The sequence below is a fragment of the Triturus cristatus genome, chromosome 8, assembly GCF_964204655.1.
Source record: "Triturus cristatus chromosome 8, aTriCri1.1, whole genome shotgun sequence".
NCBI lineage: Eukaryota > Metazoa > Chordata > Amphibia > Caudata > Salamandridae > Triturus > Triturus cristatus.
In genome coordinates this window covers 7,468,774-7,487,401 of record NC_140591.1, presented here as the reverse complement: position 1 = coordinate 7,487,401, position 18,628 = coordinate 7,468,774, and the positions used below count along the sequence as shown (strand labels likewise).

The 18,628-nt window shown below is 48.4% G+C and overlaps 1 protein-coding gene across 1 annotated transcript in view; it reads left to right on the top strand.

Moving 5' to 3' along the window:
• The window catches only part of SPAG17 (sperm associated antigen 17), a 1,802,643-nt gene that overhangs the window by 654,378 nt on the left and 1,129,637 nt on the right, over window positions 1–18,628 (top strand). The window contains exon 9 of the mRNA XM_085620708.1: window positions 11,358–11,519. Within this exon, the coding sequence (XP_085476834.1) occupies window positions 11,358–11,519 (162 nt within the window). The remainder of the gene's footprint in view (window positions 1–11,357; window positions 11,520–18,628) is intronic.

Below are 18,628 nucleotides of genomic sequence, written 5' to 3'. Positions count from 1 at the left end.
CATTGTCTCTGGTGAAGGGTTGCCTTCCTCGTAGGATTTGGAAGGGGCTGTACCCCGTGCTGGTGGGGGTGATGCGATATGCCCAGACCGTACTTTGTACTTCTTTTTTCCAGTCTTTGCCCCTAGTGATGGCAGCCTGTATGGAGCCCATAAGCACCCTGTTGAACCTTTCTACTTGTCCATTACTGGCCGGGTGATATATCGACGTGTGTCTGAGTAGAATGCCATTCCTTTCCGCAAATCTGGACCATTTGTCCGAGGTAAATTGGGGACCATTGTCACTGATTATGGTTCTGGGGATGCCCTCCCTGAGGAATACCGTCTTGAGAAAACGCAGTATTGTGTCAGTGTCCATTTCCTCTTGGATGTGTACCTCTGGCCACTTTGAGTATTTGTCCACTAACACGCATAGGTATTTGGGTATCCCCTGATGGTCAAGTACAGGTCCCAAGATGTCCACTGCCACTTCTTCCCACGGGTTACTGGGATTCGTGAACTTTCCTAGAACCGGCCTCATCGGTTTTAGTATTTTGTCAGCTCCTTGGCACTGCACGCATTCTCTCACGTGCCTCTCCACCTGCAGATCCATCCCCGCCCACCAATACCTTTGTTTGGTTCTGGCTTTCGTCTTCACGATTCCCAGGTGTCCTTCGTGTATTATGGACAACAGATCCGGTATTATGTTCTCAGGTGGAACCACTCTATTTCCTCTGTATACAAACACACCGTCGTTCCCCACCGACAGCTCCTCTCTAACCTCGTAGAACTGTCGAACCTTGGGCTTCTGTTGTCTCCTCTCCGGCCACCCACGTACGATGTACTTCTTGATTTCTTCCAGGTCTCTATCAGCTGCATACGCATCCTTCCACTCCTGTCTACTGATGGCCCTTTCCGGATCGTCTGTCAGGGCTACCATCTTGTCCTCTTCATCGGTGCCGCTGGTGGCGCTTTCCATTGCTGACGCCCTGCTGAGATAATCCGCTATCTTGTTTCTTGAGCCAGGTATGTAGTCCACGTCGTACCGATACTCCAAGAGTTTTAGCGTCATCTTCGCTATCCGGGCTGTTGCGCTGGCATGGCCACTTGACGTCAAGACCTTCACTAGGGGTTTGTGGTCCGTTTTCACTTGAAATCGCGTGCCCCACAGGAACTGGTGATACTTTCCCATGGCCCATACCACGGCCAACATCTCTTTCTCAATCACACTGAACTTTTGTTCCGAGAGCGTCAGTGTCCTGGACGCGAAGCTGATCGTCTCCGTCACGCCTCCTTGTCTCTCTTGCATGAGCACCGCTCCTAACCCTTTTTCGCTTGCGTCTGTCATCAATATCGATCTACCCAGGGGATCGTACCCATGCAGCGGGATCGCCTGGCTGATTTCCTGTTTCACCGTGTCAAACGCTTCTTGCGCCTCTTACGTCCATGCAAACGCCGTCTTGTCCCTCGTGAGTTGTCTCATGTTGTGTGTTTTCGTGGCGAAGTGGTGGACAAACTTACTATAGTATTCCGCCATCCCTAGAAAGGACCTTACTTCTTCTTTGGAGGTAGGCGGGGGCGCGTCACAGATAGCCTTCACATTCCCTGTCTTCGGTGTTATCCCGTGTTCTCCAATTTCATGCCCCAGGTATGTGACTGATGTCATTCCGAAATTACATTTCTCCCACTCTGCCATCAGTCCGTTTTCCTCCAAGATCTTTAATACCGCTTCCAGCTTCTCATTGTGGTCTTCTAGCTCCTTCCCCATTACTAGGATATCATCTTGGAAGTATTGCACCCCCTCTATACCCTTGAATAGGCGGGCCATTAGCTTTTGGAAAACTGCCGCTGCTGATGCTAGTCCAAAGGGCATGCGTCAGAACTCATAGCATCCAAACGGAGTTATGAATGACGTCAGTTTCTTGCTCGTGGGGTGCAGAACTACCTGGTGGTATGCCGATTTTAGGTCGATGGTGGAGAACCATTTCACGCCTTTCGTGCGGGCCAGCATTTCCTCTATGCGTGGTAACGGGAATTTTTCTACCACGATGCAATTGTTGAGTTCTCGGAGGTCCACACATAAGCGCACCTTGCCTGACGGTTTCATGGCCACCACCAGTGGCACCAACCATTCTGCGCTGTCGATCGGTTCAATGATTCCTTATTCCTCCAGTCTGTGTAGCTCCTGTTGCACTGCCTCTCTCACACCGATCGGTATGTTTCTTACTTTGTGTGTAACGGGGCTGACGTTCTCCTTGAGCACGATTCTGTGGGTAAATTTCTCTAGTTTACCGATCTTGCCGCCAAATATTTTTGGGTGTTCGCACCGCCATCTTGCTGCCGTCGACCATTCTCCATCTAACGTCACTAGCACTTGGGTGTCTCCTCCCGGGTTCAGTTGTATGCCCAACTCTCCTTGGTCCATCCACCTGAGGACTGATGGTCCCTTCTCCGCGACGTATAGTTTGCACTGGGCGCTGCGTTCTTTGAACTGGAACAGCAGTCTCCTGAATCCTACCATTGGAATGGGTTCCCCCGTGTAGGTGACCGGTCGTATGTCGGGCGGTTCCAGATGTGAGCCAAGTGTGGGTTTGAATCTCGCGTTCCACACGGATCTTTGGACGATCGTGTAGGGAGACCCCGAGTCCGCTACTATGGTGATTTCTACTCCTCCAATGTGCATGTCGCACTGGGGCTTGCGCGCTCTTTTCCCGTCGATGCCCAGTACTTGGTCTTCCACGCATAGGACTTCATCGTCTTCCTCCTGACCTTCTTCTTCCTCTCCTATGTCCTGCGCCACGAATTTCACCGCGCGTTGTTTCCCTTTCCTTCGACACACCTTCTCGTAGTGGCCGACCAGGCTGCAGAATGCGCACTTGGCTCTGAAGGCGGGGCACCGTTTGTCGTGCGCCGCGTGGTTCGGGCTTCCGCACCTGTAGCACCTCGACGTTCCTTCCTTATCTTGCTTCCACGGTTGTCCCGGTTTTCCTTTCCCCTTGTTTGTTCCTTTGTACTCTCCTGGCGCCGTTTTTCCTCTTCCATACTGATCCGCTTCCTCCACCCTATTTACCGTGAGTCTCGGGGCTTGGTCTCTCTTTGCTGCTTCTGCGCATCGCTTAGTTAGTTCTGCCCTTTTCACGATGGCTATCACGTCTTTTAGCGTCGCATCTCCACTCGCCCACAATTTATCTTGCACTGTCTTGCTTGTCGTATGCATTACTATTTGGTCCTTAATGAATTCGTCGTGTAATGCAGCAAATTTACATGTTATCGCTAGTTTCCTCAGTGCCGCCACGTAGTCGTCTATCGTTTCCCCCGCTTCTTGCTTCCTCTGCTGGAAATTGTAGCGGTCGATGGACGTGCAAACTGCGGGTCGATAGTGGTTGTCCAAATCTTCAATGGCGTGCTTGAATACCTCAGTGTCCGCTGCTGGTCGGGTGACCGGTGTTAAGTTTTGGAACACCCGTATGCCTTCTGGTCCCAGATTATGTAAGAGTATCCTCTTCCTCCTGGCGCTGGAGAACGCCTCCAATATGGCCGCTACGCGCATTTCCGCCGTTACGTAGTGCGCGTCAACTATACCGCGACACTACACCTCCCTACCAAATTCCTAACCCTGTATTTACGGCTGAGCTGGCCAAGCCCTAATATCAGCCCTATTATCTGGTGGTCCCGCTCCTTCCCTGTCTCCCTTCCCTTATCTCTACCCAATCCTGTACCGTGGTGTTCGGGCTCTGCTCCCTGGGGGTGGCCTCCACTAAGGCCCCCGGTCCAGCCACTATCCCCCTCCCCCTGGGTAGTGGGGGGCCGAACCAAGGGGCATGAACCCGCCTCACGCACCTATGCCCTGCCCTGTATCCCTCATTCAGTGGAACCACACTTCCGCATGTGGTCACTTGGGACGTCAGAGAGGTCACGTCGGCCGACGCGAAGGCGCAATAGATTCACCCTTTGCCAGCAGAGAGGGAGATTGAGAAGACTCAAGCTTTATTGAGGAGTTAGTCCATGCTGGTGGAGTTCAGACAGTGAATAGAGCACTGCGCTGAACGGAAACAAACCCTGGGTCCTTGGAGTCACCACATGGGCCATAGTGAAGGCTTATATCTCATTACCCATTTGCAAGCCTGAAGAAATAGGCACGAAAAACTCGGTAGCAAAAGACATGTGTGGCTCTTTACACATTACCCATTTGCAAGCCCAAGGAGAATGATCTAGGCAACATAAGTCATGTGTGGCCGAGTCCATCCTAGTTAGTGCGGTGTGTGATATGTAGAGGGAAGTGTGACGCTCTATGCTGTGTGGAGGTTGTTTAAAAAAAGTTTTTAGTAAGAAAACTGCACTCACCCCAGGAGACATAATTAAACAGAGAGTTCCTGTCCAAGAAGTGTACAAAATGGGCAAGAAACACAAGCTTCCAGTGCATTGTAAACAACCCTGTCAGTGATTCATGGAGTTCCAGGGAATATTATCGTTAAGCCCACGTTTATACGTGGAAAGTCTATAAATCCAACGCTGTTCTTTCTCCAACAATAGGCGTTGTGTGTTTGCATTCACTTTGACCTGTTCTATGATGGTCCATCTCATGTCGTTTGTGGTGTGGTTGACCTGTAGGAATTGTTCTGTTAATCTAGTCGTGTTTTATTTTGCACCTAATTGTGCTACGGTGCTCACGGAGGCTTTGTTTCACTTTCCTGCCAGTCATACCCACGTATCCTACGCCACATGGGCAAGTGATGAGGTGCACCACACTCCTAGAAGAACAGTGTCCTCAATGTCCGAACTTTGTCAGGTTCCAAATCCAAAGTTTTCGCTGCATTGTTGAATGGCACATGCTGCAATTACTGCAGGGGAAATGCCCAACCACGTTAGGAAGGCCCCAGGCATTAAGTCTGGTGGGATTTTGAACATTGTCTACGGGGGGACCCCGGAATAGATCGTTTTTTGGGTACTCCTGTGGTATTTTAACTCACTGTCTCACATGTCCCACACACCCGCAGTCACCATCACACCTTTTTGTACAAAAGATCTCCGCTAAAGAGCCTTCTTGCGGGCCCCGTGGAGTATTGCAGCACCGACCCCACGAGGAGCAAACGCCCAATGATGAAGCATGACCCCCTTACAGTTGTCTGAGGGCACTACTTCCTAAATAGGAAGATCTCCTCCCATGTCCCATTTATGCTCCTGAAAACATGCTCTATTAGGAACGGTTACCCTACAGTTATTCGCATATTTGCTCTCTGGCGCAAGAGTACTGGACCTCTCTGTGGCTGCCTGTCCCCCACTGATTGTGCATTGTGATCCTTTTACTAGTAATGTGGCTAGGGCTATTCTCCTTTCCAGAGAATGCTCACTAGTAGGCCCTACTCAAGAGATCCCCTTTGAATATTAGAAAATAAGTCAAAAGTGTCTATGGTGTCGCAGCACCTTCAGCAGCTAGTCCCCGGGGCCCAAAAGGCCAGGTTCAAGTCTTACATAACATAACAATTATTTGTAAAGTGCACGTTCACCCAAAAGGGTGTCTTGGCGCTGAATATAAGATGTTTATTGTTACCCAACTCAATGTCACTCATTTTATTGATCTCAGAAAGATGAAAGGCTGTGTGGGCCTGCCGGGATTTGAACCTGTGACCAGGATGTCAAACACAGGCCCTTCCAGTGGACGCATTAGTCTCTTACCTGCTGGTGCTGCACTAGAGCATTTAGCGTGTCTCAGGGTTCCCTTACCGCAGGCCCTCACAAGCTTTAATCCTGTTTGGTGAAGTCGGGCTGCTTGCAGTAAATGCAGCAGCACCCGGAAGTCACAGGCTCTCTCCCGAGTAGATCTTCGAGCTCCTGACCTGAGCCCAGTGAGGGTGCAACGTCTTCTTCAACGTCCTCCAAGTGCCTCGGGGGAAGAATAGGGGCAAATGTCGATGCGCCGGGCTCGACCTGCTGGTCGCAGCCTCACTCTTGTCCCGGGCAATGGCCCGAACTCTTTGGCAACATTGTACTGACAGCCATGCTGGGTTGCCACTATACCTACGGACAGAACTACAGGCTGTAGTTGCCTACCACGCGGCAGCCCTTCCTGGCCTATGGGGTCGACGGCTAAGGCGTTCATATGTCCTGATGCACTCAATTAAGCAATCAGGGTTTTGTAGAGCACACTACTCACCCATGAGGATCTCAAGGCATTGGGGGGGTGAGCAGCTCCATTGGGGTCATTCGAAGAGCCAGGTCTTGTGCTGGTCACTATTACTTCAATTGTAACCCCCTCAGGCATACTGGGTCACCGCAATGAGGCAGTAGGATTAGTACCTTATCACCTCAGCGCCAAGACGCCTAGGCAATCGAGCGCTTTATTAGTATACCAGTCAGTCAGTAGGAGCATGGTGCTGCCGCGCTGCGCTCGGTGCATGGCTCAGTCTACAGCTGCCCTCTCCTGGCCACTGCAGGTGTTGCTGAATCAGTCCTGCACATGGGCAATGACCAGATCAGTGCACGCCGTATCCTCACACCTCACAAAGAGAGTCCTTTCAGTAGGGCTCCTCACTGGACCTCGCGTGGTTTCCCTGGGTCATGTCCCCTCACCCAGCAGGGAGACCTTCAGGCCTTGACCCCGAGTCCTGGTCACATGCAGAAGTCTTGCAGAGCCTCCCCTCCTCACACAGACCATCTGGTTGCTTGGTAATTATGCTACATTTTTAGACACCAAATGTGATTTAGAGTCTGGGTCTTTAAAGATTTATGTTTGGGCTCCGCTTCTTTTGAAGTGAACACTTTTCTCTCTCTTCTTTGCTCTTCAATGGATGTCTGTCACAGAAGGAGAAATTACGAAGCACAACCGAGGCCATGGTAGTGACCAGAGTTCACATCTGGATGTCAGCCTCAGTGATATGTACATCAAAAGGTTAATCCTGGGCTCCGAGACCCACTCTTTATGGTTCTCTTATCAGCCCCATCTCTTTCCTGAAATGAGTCCAAGCCCCTTCCTTGTGATCTATCATTGAATCAACGAGCTCCCTTTGAAGTGTCCCACCCACTCGCAGCAATACACAAGTCTGTCCGTCAGGGTTCCTCTTGTCCTCATTATTTGACCAGGAGCTCCTGGACTTCCCAAAATGGAGCCAGGGTCCTCTATGTAAAGTCCCACTGCAGGCACACTGCACTCGGAGTACAGCACACATTCTGTCCACTGTTATATCTATACATCGTGCCACCACATACACACATACAGTCAGCAGACACATGCAGTCTGCACGCACTGCTCAGTACTGTGGCTTCTATTTATTGTACCGTGGTGTGCTATTTGCAAACACACTCACTCTGTGCGCGCTGCACAACCCTTTACCCTTCATGTATTGCAATGCGTACAAGCACTCATACACCCAGCACATGCTTTCATTGCGCACGCACTGCACAGCACTACATCATACAGTCATACAGACACTCAGTACAGGCACTCACCATACATGCGCTGCATAGTACTGCTCTATCCCTGTAGTGTACCCTTCTGAGGCACACACATCCTGCACAGAGTCACTACTCCTGCTCTGAGCAGCACTCTACATCTACCTGATGTAGGCCAAGGATAAGTTAAGCACACAGCAGCAGAACTTCTAAAAAGGCGAGTGAGCCTGACGGCCTCACTCTAGTGACGCAGGTTAAAAAGGTCCTGTTCACTCCTACTGGTCCCTACACGGTATGGTGCCACCACTGCGCTCGTGCTGGTTAAACATGGTGAAGGCGGGAGCCTTATACCACTATGAAGGGAGTGCTTTGGGCACAATCCGTGAGACAGGCCTATGTCATGATGCACACACATGATACGTGTTTGCCTATGACAACAGAAATCAGCATTAGGGATCCATACAGCAGTACAGTTGGGCACTCATGCAGAGGACGTTTACGTCCCAACACTCACCCATAGACCTTTTCTCCGCTCTCCCTTGGAGAGCTCTCTTTGACTCCTTTGTGAGGAAGATCTCGTATTTCAGAGTTGATGTCTTTACATATTTTTAATCTGCATAATCATCTATCAGAGTTTTCTCTTTGAGATGGAGTTCACCCAAAATGCTCATTGATCCTGATGGAGCGGGTTCCAGCTTGGGTTACTCACGCATAACATGTACTCACCTGGGCCCATAACATTCATACAAGTGAGCTGGTAAAAGCCCGCTGTCATCAAGTTTGGGATTTACCTGTAACTTGATATTCACCTTTACCAAATCTTACCAACTCCATTTCCTTGTCAATAAATTTCTTTTGCTCAATGGATCAGGTTGCAGAGTTAGTTTAAGGTAGAAATGACATTAACTTTACCTTTGAAATAACCACAAACTCGAAAAGGTTTAAAATCTTTATCTAATCAATAATTTTGTGAGTCAAAGATCAAATACAATGCTAACATCGAGTTTCATTCAGGAAAGAAATCAAGTTTAGATCAATAATAAGTCTCAATAACATATTGTGATGACAGTACCTGTAAAGGGAGGAAAGAGAGAGAGGTACACGGACACGTCTCACAGAATTATATTTACCTGAGGTGACAGATGAACCCAACTCCTTGAAGATGGGCAGATGGAGTCCACCGGGACAGGTGGAAGACAGAGGATCAGGACAGGTCTCACAGAATTATATTTACCTTGGGTGATAGATGAACCCAACTCCTTGAAGATGGGCAGATGGAGTCCACCGGGACAGGTGGAAGACAGAGGATCAGGACAGGTTTCACAGAATTATATTTACCTTGGGTGATAGATGAACCCAACTCCTTGAAGATGGGCAGATGGAGTCCACCGGGACGGGTGGAAGACAGAGGATCAGGACAGGTTCAGAGCTGGGAAGGTGACCTCTTCTAAGTGCAACGCCAGCGTCGCACCCCTCTCTGGCACTACTCTCCTCGATCTCTCTTCCGCAATTCCCCTTCTAGATGATTGGTTTATCGATCAGTATTTCGATCTCTCGAGGAGGGTCTCTGGCATCTGTAAGGTCTGAGACAGCGTCTTTGACAGCGTTTGTGGCAGCATACGTGTTGGGTCAGATTTAGACATCTAACTAACTTACCTCAATTATACTATTCTGTTTTCGTGTACCACCCCCCAATGTTTCAATATTGTGTTTACCCCTATTCTGATTGGACAGGGCAAGGAGGTGAGTTCATCACACCATACTAAAAGTAATATAAGACCATTGTTCTATGTTTCCGCCCCTTAATTTACTTTCCCAAAGATTTAGTCCCACCCGCATTTCACATTATCATCAATACATTTTGAAACATTGGTTTAAGTTTCTTCCTTTGTCCGGGTCAATAGGTTGAGTTCTCAGGCGTCTCTCTCCAGTGTGGCCTTGGCTGTGTTTCAACTGTGCCATCATGTTCTCCGGCAGGTTTCTGTGCGCCTGCGCGCAAGTCAGGTGGGGTAGGGATTTCAGTCACTGTCCGAGGCCCAAATATGAACTAATAATAAAGACAGAAAAAGACGCGTTAGAATGAGGAAATAAATTATTTCACTGTATACCACTTATCTCTACTCTATCCCCATTTACTTATTTTAATCTTTCGCATTAGTGTTTAGTAGAACTTATAAGGATTAGTTTAAGCAGTACCATGCACCTTATAATGTGAGTTTCAAGCGGCTATATTAAGAGCTATTGCGCAGCTGCAAAGTTCCCCCCCAAGCATAGAAGACGTCATACTACATAAATGCAGTAGACACATGCGCAGTGAAGGTCCGGCGTTTTTGGCGGCCATTTTAAGACACTCGGGTTACTTGTTAGTAATACACATATAAAAGCTTCCCCTAGATACAGTATGTCGTGTGTAATGCAATATTAGTATTTACAAAACAGATTGGTTTCGTGATTACATGTTATTTGAGAGGATTGCATACAAGCAAGTTTCTTTTATACGAAACCTTGCTCCATCAATCCCACACTCCTTATAACAAATGTCCCTGCGTTGAGAGCCTCTGGTTTTGTGCCCCTCTTGTTGCTGAGGCAGTACTATCAGGCACTCTATGCCTTTTTTCTTGGGTCTAACCCACCTTTATAAAACCTCAAGTAAGTAAATAAATAGAAATAAATTGGAAGTCTTTCCTACCAAGACAAACCTGTTTGTATCTGGGAATCTGAGCGGCCTTTGCATAGAAGCCAATTCGATTTGCCACAGGGCTACCTATATTTATGTATTTACTTATTTGAAAGTTTTATGAAGCACGTGCATGGCCCAGAATTAACAGGGCACTGTACATTGCAAATGGTCCGGTCTATCGCTACAAAGGCGGTTACATAGATCACGAGGTTACCATAAGGTACACCTTTCTTACAGAAAGTACAGGTTATATCGATAGAAATGGTTCGGCTTACCTTTGTAGGTCGGCCGGAGTAGTATCTGTTTTATAGTCGTAAGTATTTTTTTATTTTTTTATATTATATTTTATTTACCTTTCTCTTGAAGATAAATATGAAGGGGTTTGAATCTGGGTTGATCCAGTAATAATGACTCTGAGCCTATACCAGAGTACCTGAAGTTTCACTCCTTCCAAGGGCGAATTTTGAATTTCAATGATAGTTCTATTCTAATAGGACACAGCATGGTTCTAGAGGTCACACACCATCAACATCTGAAAGACACATGTGCACAGGTGTGGCTGTCTTGAATGGCAGGCTTGGTGGTCCAGGAAGTTTGGGATAGTGAAGGGTTTGACAGACAGCATTTGTGCCATCCAGCAGTCCACCAGTGCTGGAAATTCAGCAAGTTCTGCTTCTCTGTGGAACTGAGATTGCCTTATTCCTGACCAAACTTGGCCAATATGAGGCTTATTCTGAAAGATTAAGCGTGGCTTTGAGTGTCCTTGGTCACCTTTCCAAATCACTAATACGTGGCTTGTGGTAGGTGGCATTGATAATAGCTTCACCTTGATGATCGCCTACCCAAGGTGGTACTACTCTTTAAGATGTGACGCCCTATATCAACAACCGACTGGAGATGTAGGGTGACACCTCGTGATTTCAGATATTTGACCTCTGCTGTCGAGTCAGGGTGTCACCCTTATCTTCCTCTAATTATGTATTTATTAATTTGTAAAGCACACTGCATAGACAAAAGCACACCCAGGTACAGAGACTCATCACGTGCTAGCTTAAAGGATGTGCAGATGTAATAGAAAGGTCAGGTTTTTAAGTCTGTCTGGAGGTCTGTTCATCTGAGTATGAACCTTGCTGACAACTGAGGATTGTGGGGAGGGGGAGTAGAATACCACCTTTCCCCTGTAAAGTCCTTTCAGGTATTATTCAAGATGATAAAAGGCAGCACAACTCAGAGATGTGATGGAAAAGGTATTTCTGCTGAAGGCATCCCGTCAGCCATTCTTCCCTAAACTGTGCTTCATCTTTCCCAACAGCTGGCTCTTGGCACGGAGATCTTCAAGGGCATTGCTTGTCTGATGTATGACTGTCTGGACTGGAAGCGGCAGTATGCACACTACATGGACAACATGAAGATCATCAAAGTTCCCCTGGTGGCCCAAGAGAAAGTACTTCCCAAGCGGCCCTCTGTCCATGAGGTATGTACATAGTCTTTTATAGGGATGAGCCTTCCTCCTTCTCTATTAAACCATGAGCGTCATTGAGTTATGTACATGATCTTTTATAGGGATGAGCCTTCCTCCTTCTCTACTCAACCATGAGCGTCATTGAGTTATGTTCATGATCTTTTATAGAGATGAGCCCTTCTCTACTCAACCTTCATCATCAATCTGCACAGGAAGTGACATCACTGGGTTTCCCATCATCCATCTGCACAGGTATTGACATCAATGGTTTCCTGCCAAATCTGTCTTCAAAAGAAGAAGCCACGCAGGAGGAGTAATTCCAATTATCCATCTGCACAGGAAGTGATTTGACTGGATTTCCTAGCATCCATCTACACAGGAAGTGACATCATTCCTTTCCCCTACCTACTTAATGGCTGCCACAGCATGGACGCACAGCTGGCCTGCAAAAGGCAAGCCTGTCTGCACCTGTCTGCACCCGGCCCGCGTCCAGCGGCAGGAAACCTGACCTCTACCCACCTATCGCTATGATACTGCGACCCTCAGCACCCTCAACCCTGGCCATTGCTCACACGCCCAACCACACAAATAACACTCCACACTTGCATGCATGCTCCTTAACACCCACCCACTTACCAAACATGTCACAGAGATCTGTGATCTGATGCGCAATAATGTCCCTGACCTGCTTTTCCTCACTGACATCTGGCTGAACCCTGCAACCTGACGTTGCCACAGCAATTCCCCCCCACTATAAGATTGTCAGGCAAGACAGACTTCACAAGCCCGGAGGTGAAATTGGCATCATCCACAAGAAAACCATCACCAACAGAACATAAAAACTTCAGACCCATCTCTCTTCTGCCAGTACCGGCTAAAATTCTCGAGCAGGTAGTTCGGAGTCAACTCTCTGAATTTCTGGAATTTAATGACCGTTTCCATGACTCTCAATCCAGCTTTAGACAGGATACTGTACAGAGACCGCACTCCTGGAAGTTGCGGAGAGCGTCTGCGAAACCATAGATCTGGGCAACGCAGCAATGATGGTGCTGCTCGACCTGTCCGTAGCTTTTAATACTGTGGCCAATCCGATTCTCCTGGATGGACTTAAACATTTGGGAGTATGGGGTACGGTTTTGTCCTGGCTTTGGTCTTTCCTGGAGAACTGCACAGAACAGGTTTATTTGCACCCATTTGTTTCCACTCAGACGCTTCTTGTGTGCAGGGTACCTTAGGGTTTGGCACTGAGCCCTCTACTCTTCAACGTATACCTTACCCAACTTGCGACCTTGGTTGAGACTCTCGGAGTGAAGGTGATTTCCTATGCTGATGACACCCAGTTAATTTTCTGTTATATTCCATATAGGTAACATAATATAGGCCTCGGTAACTTCGTTACCCTTCACCTATATTCTTCCCAACAAGACACTTGTCACGGTTTACAGGAACTGACCTTTTACCTAGATACACTGCATTCAGAACGTGGGTTTTCCCTAGTTCGAAATCTCTAATATTATGCATGAGGATTCTTGGAAGCACAGCAGGACTGCCATCTCCTTTATAAAATCTATGTACAAAGTTCATGCCCGACGTCATCCTTAGACCGACACAGTAATACAGAGAGGTAGGACCCCTGGGGAGACCTATGGGTATATAAACATCACATGTTGTTAAGATAAGACAGAGGAGACCAAGACTTCCCGGCCGACACACTGACCAGAGATGCTGAGGATCCTGCATGCAGACAATCCAGCTCGCAGCGGTCTAAAACATCCCTTGTGGGGTGTTTAACTCGAGACCAGGACGGGGTCCCACAGTCTCTCACTTCAGGTAATGGGGTTGACTAAATCCTAGAGGGATTCTTGGCTTAACACCTACACACAGGCTAGGTACACTTTGGTACATCTAGTTAGGGAGGCATCGTAGGAGTACGCATCTTTTTATCATGTATTTTATATACTCAAATGTATTCATGATTATTGTAAGATGGTAGAACTATACCATCCATTTACCTTTATAGTACTGCTAATCATTTATCTCTTATACTGTCTAACGGTTGTTGCAGCTCATTTATTTTACACCAGAATAAAAACTGTTCAATAAATGCTTATTGAAAACGCCCAGCCTGTTTATTCTGTGTATTTCTCTGACAGAGACTATGTAAGCACGAGTGACTGAGCGAAAGGTAGTATATTGTTTCCACGGTCCCGATGGATCAGGGTTGTTATGTTCGATGGTTGCCAGGAGCAATCCTCTCCTTAGTAAAAGGAGATTCTAGTGGCACTGTGAGCTGGTTGGTACAAAAGGCCAACATACCCGGTGGGGGTGATCTGAGTTTGTCTGACACCAATCCTACAGTGTATGTTGTCTAAACACGCAGATCCTGTATACTTTTTATAGGAACTACACAACAGTTCTCTTTTGAAGAACACTCAGAGGCTGCTTTTGTCAACTTTAGATGGTGCCTGAGCAACATCTCACCGTGGATGACTCAAAACTGCTTGACATTGAACTGAGAGAAAACTGAAGTGCCTTTCTTTAACTAACCCGTCCCGCCTCCTTCCATGCTTTGGTGGCCGCTAGAACTGAATCCCCCTCCTTTTCCTGTGGAGTCGGTAAGGAATCTGGGTTTCAAATTCAATAATGCTCTCTCCTGTAAGGCCCAGATCAGTCAGGTCTCCTCCACTTGCTTCTGGAAGCTGCGAACCCTGAGGAAATTCCTCCACTTTCTCCCATTGGATTGTATGAGGACTGTAGTTCATGCCTTAGTTACATCTTGCCTCGACTACTCTAACAGCCTTTATTTAGGTCTCCCAGCATAATTGATCCGCAGATTGCAAATGGTCCAGAATGCTGCTGCTAGATTGATCTGCAAGTTGCCTTTCCGTCATTCCATCTCCCCACCTGCGAAATCTTCACTGGCTGCCCATCAGTTGAAGAATTGAATTTAAGGCACTCACTATGGCATACAGAGCCACCATGGGTCAGGCCAAACATATCTAAAATTCAGATTGCAAAGCATGACCGGGTCTTGAGATCCAACCACTTAAATTTGCTTCCTACTCCCCGCTTTCCTAAGGCCTGGATAGGCAGCAGAGCCTTTGTGGTCAGAACCGTGAAGCTCTGGAATACCATGCCTACCAGAATCAGCTTTCAGGAAAGCTTTGAAGGCCTAGCTATTCAACGGCACTTAGTCCTTTGTCCTGTGCCGTTGTGTTTCTCTGCAGCCTTAGCACCGGGACACCTCCGCTGGATGTAGCCGTGTGCTCAATAATTGATTCAAATAATAAATAAAGCTGCACCACATCCAGGGATACATTAACCTCCAGAATGGAACACCTGCCGTTCAAGCACCACGTTGCAGCTAACTTGAACCTCAGTATCACTCTCATCTACAGTCCACCAGGACCACACACCTACTGAACTGACACCATCACGGACTTCGTCGTGCCACTCTCCCTCGATGCTAGCAGTTACATTGAACTTGAAGACCTGAACTTCCACCTGGAAGACCGTGCTGACCCCAACTCAAGAGCACTCATTGAAGATCTTAGAAGCCTGGGCCTCACCCAACGAGTAAAGGGAACTACTCACTTCGCCGGACACCTCTTGGACCATTTTCACCAACATGAGCAAGCCGATGAGCCCACACCAGTCCCCTGACAGCCCACGCACTTCTCAAGTTCAGCTTCCCCGTTCAAGTCCAATGCACACACACCACCAATAGACCAGTCTACAGTATCACTAACAAGGACTGGAACACTGCTCTCAACACCTACTGACCACCCCACAGAAACATCAAGAATGTCAACAACTGGATCGCCTTCAGCACCGATTCCCTGGCCCCCCTCAAACACTGCAATACAACACAATCCAGACCCCAGCCCAGTTGGTACATGGAGGAACTCAGACTGATGAAACGCCACCGCAAACAACCGGAGCACAAATAGAGAATGAGCCAGGACAGTGCAGACAGAAGGGCATCAAAATGTGCCCCAAGATGCTACCACCAAATGATCTGGACCACCAAATGTATCACTCTAGCAGACCGCATCAATTCCAGCACCAGCAGAGGCACAGAAATCTTCTCCACTGCGAAATATTTCACTTCACCATTGGCTGGCTCAGAACCACTGCAGCAAACTCTCTCAATTCTTCAGCCACAAACTCACAGCCACTTGCTGCATTTTCAGCCTGCAACCGAACCTGAGAGACCTTACAAAATGCCCCTGATCTTATCTAAAGAACCAAAACTAACCACCAAGCCCATCGTCACCCCAAAAGAAGCGCTGTCACCATGTCCTCCCATTGCTGAAGAAACCCTCTACGGACCCTTTAACGCTCGCCAACTATAGACCAATCTCCCTGCTACCATTCCCAGTAAAGGTCTCTGAAAAACGTCTTACCGAATACCTCAACGACCACTAACTACTTGACACCACTCAAGTAGTGTAAGATTTCAGACCCAACCACAGCACCGACACTGCCCTATTCCCTGCCACGGATGACATCCACCTGACCAGACAGAGGAGACACAGAAGCCCTCATCTTTCTGGACCTCTCCGCAGCTTTCAACAGTCTCCCACCCCATCCTCATCCAACGCCTTCACAATATCGGAATCCAAGGACGTGTATGCCGATGGATCTGCCCCTTCCTGACTGGAAGGACCCAGTGAGTCAATCTGGCACAATACACCGCGACCACCTGCTACCTCACCTGCTGAGTTCCACAAGGATTCTCTCTGTTCCTGACCCTCTTCAACACATACATGATCCCTCCAGCCAGCATCATCCCCTCTCACGTCTTCCACGTCCTCTCCAACATTGGTGACACACAACTCATTCTCTACCTCACAGACAAGACGCCCAATATCCTGATCAAGTTCAATGCTTGGGCGACTGAAATTGCCACTGGAGGAAGCCCAACTGTTTAACACTGAACACCGACAAGGCCGAAATAATGATATTCTTAAAGAGCGCATCACTGGTGGCCAATAGAACTCAGACCAACACCAATCATCACTTCACATACCAAAATCCTCGGAATTACCATTGACAGCAAACTCTACATGACCACCCAAGTCAATGCTGTCACCACTTTATGCTTCCATACCCTGAAGATGCTATGAAGCTTTTCAAATGGCTCCCAATCTGCACCATGAAAGCCGTCACACATGCCCTGATCACAAACAAACTGGACTATGGGAACATCCTCTATGGAAAAGTGCCCCCTTTTTGCATGGTTACCCCTCTCTTTTTGCCTGACACAAGATGCACTTTGAATTGGTGTGCCCAGGGTCTCTGCCAATCAGGTACCCAGGGCCTGTGTTCTCTCCCAAAGACGTTACTTTGTACCCACAATTGGCACATCTCTGGCCACAGGTAAGCCCTTTGTAAAAGGTACCCTGGGAACCAAGGGCACTGTGACCAGTGAAGGGCTGTGTAAGGGCTACAGCACATGTTGTGCCACCCTTAGGGGCACTGCTCCTTAACACGCACACACTGCCATTGCAGGCTGGGTGTTCTTGTGCAGAGAAAAGTGAAGAGTCGACATGGCACACATCCCTGTATGCCATACCTGCAACCCACTGCCTGGGGCCTAGGTAAGCCACCCCTCTGGCAGGGTGCTCTAAACACAGGTGAGGGTACAGCTCCATGAGCAAGGTACCCCTACAGTGTCTAGAGTCCATTCATTGATATTGTAAGTGTAGTAAAGCCATAAAGAGTATATGGTCTGGGAGTTGGTCATAACAAACTCCACAGGTCCATAATGGCTTTACTAACATTTGGAATGTTTGGTAGGAAACATTTCAGCACATTAAACCCATACTTATGGCAGTGTGGGATTTAATGTTAAATGCACACAAAGGGCTTCTTAGAGATGCCCCTGAAAAATGACCAGCCCTGGTGTGGTTCTTGAATGGCTGGCCACCATTTGCCACCACCAGACAGGTTGCTGGACCCCTCAGTAGTAAGCCTCCACTCTCTGGGTTCAGAAACAAAGCCCATCCTGGGCAGAGGTGTCATGCGTCCTCCTCCCTGGATGGGCTGGGTCCACAAAAGGAAAAGGTTCAAAGGCCTGCTACTATTGTAAGCTGTCCCTGCATTTTGCTGCCCACAGCAACTGTCTCCCACTGGTTCTGACCCCCACTTTGGGCGGGAGAATCAACGAGAAAACCGGGCTAGGAGGAGAGGCGTGCCCACCTTTGCCAACCCCACCCCTCAGGTCGGGGAGGCAAGGTGAAGCACGTATCTCAGTCCCCTCCATCTTGGAGATGACGGGACCCAACCAATTAGGAAGAAGCTCATGCACCCTCCCACTGGAGGGCGGCATAATAAGGGGTGAACTTACCCAAAGAAAGGGACCCATTAGTCTCGACCGCACACCCCTGTAATGCCCCTAAATTTAGTATTTAGTGGCAACCCTGAACATTGCCACCTCAGATTCAAGGAAGAATGAACAAAGAGCTGTGCTGATCCAGGAAGAAGAGAACACCAACTGGTCTGTCCCAACTCCGACCTGCCTACAGCAAGTCCCTGATGTGTCCAGCAGCCAGTATCCCCCAAAGCCCGGAGGACCTGCCCTGCAATCATCTTAAAGACGTTGTCTCCTGTGAGCACCGAATTTGCTCAAACAAAGACTCACCCACAGAATCTGGATCCAGGCAGCTCTGTGATTTTGCACCCCTCTGGACCCAACGCTCACTGCCAGAGTTCGAGTGGCCTAACACCACGAGGAGGTCTCCCCAGTGATCCTGACCAGAGATCTGGTGATCCCCGACCTCCCTCAAGCTTCAAGATGATGCCTGCAACCTCAACTTGAAGGGTCCCTTCAACAGCGACCGGAGGTGGTAAGAAGACCCGAGGCCAAAAGACACCCCTGCACCCGACGACCCACAACCTTGGGTGGCCCAAACCGATAGTGGCAGGCTTCCCCCAAGAACCCAAATTAACTCTCCAGCTGGTGGTCACTGTTGGACTTGGCCCTTTTTGCAGGATCATCCCTAAACTTTTTGCCTTCCTCCAGTATTTTTTCTGACCTGTTGTTGGCTGTTTTATGACTCTGGGCACCTTACCACTGCTGATCAGTGCTAAGGTGCATATGCTCTCCCTATGGTAAA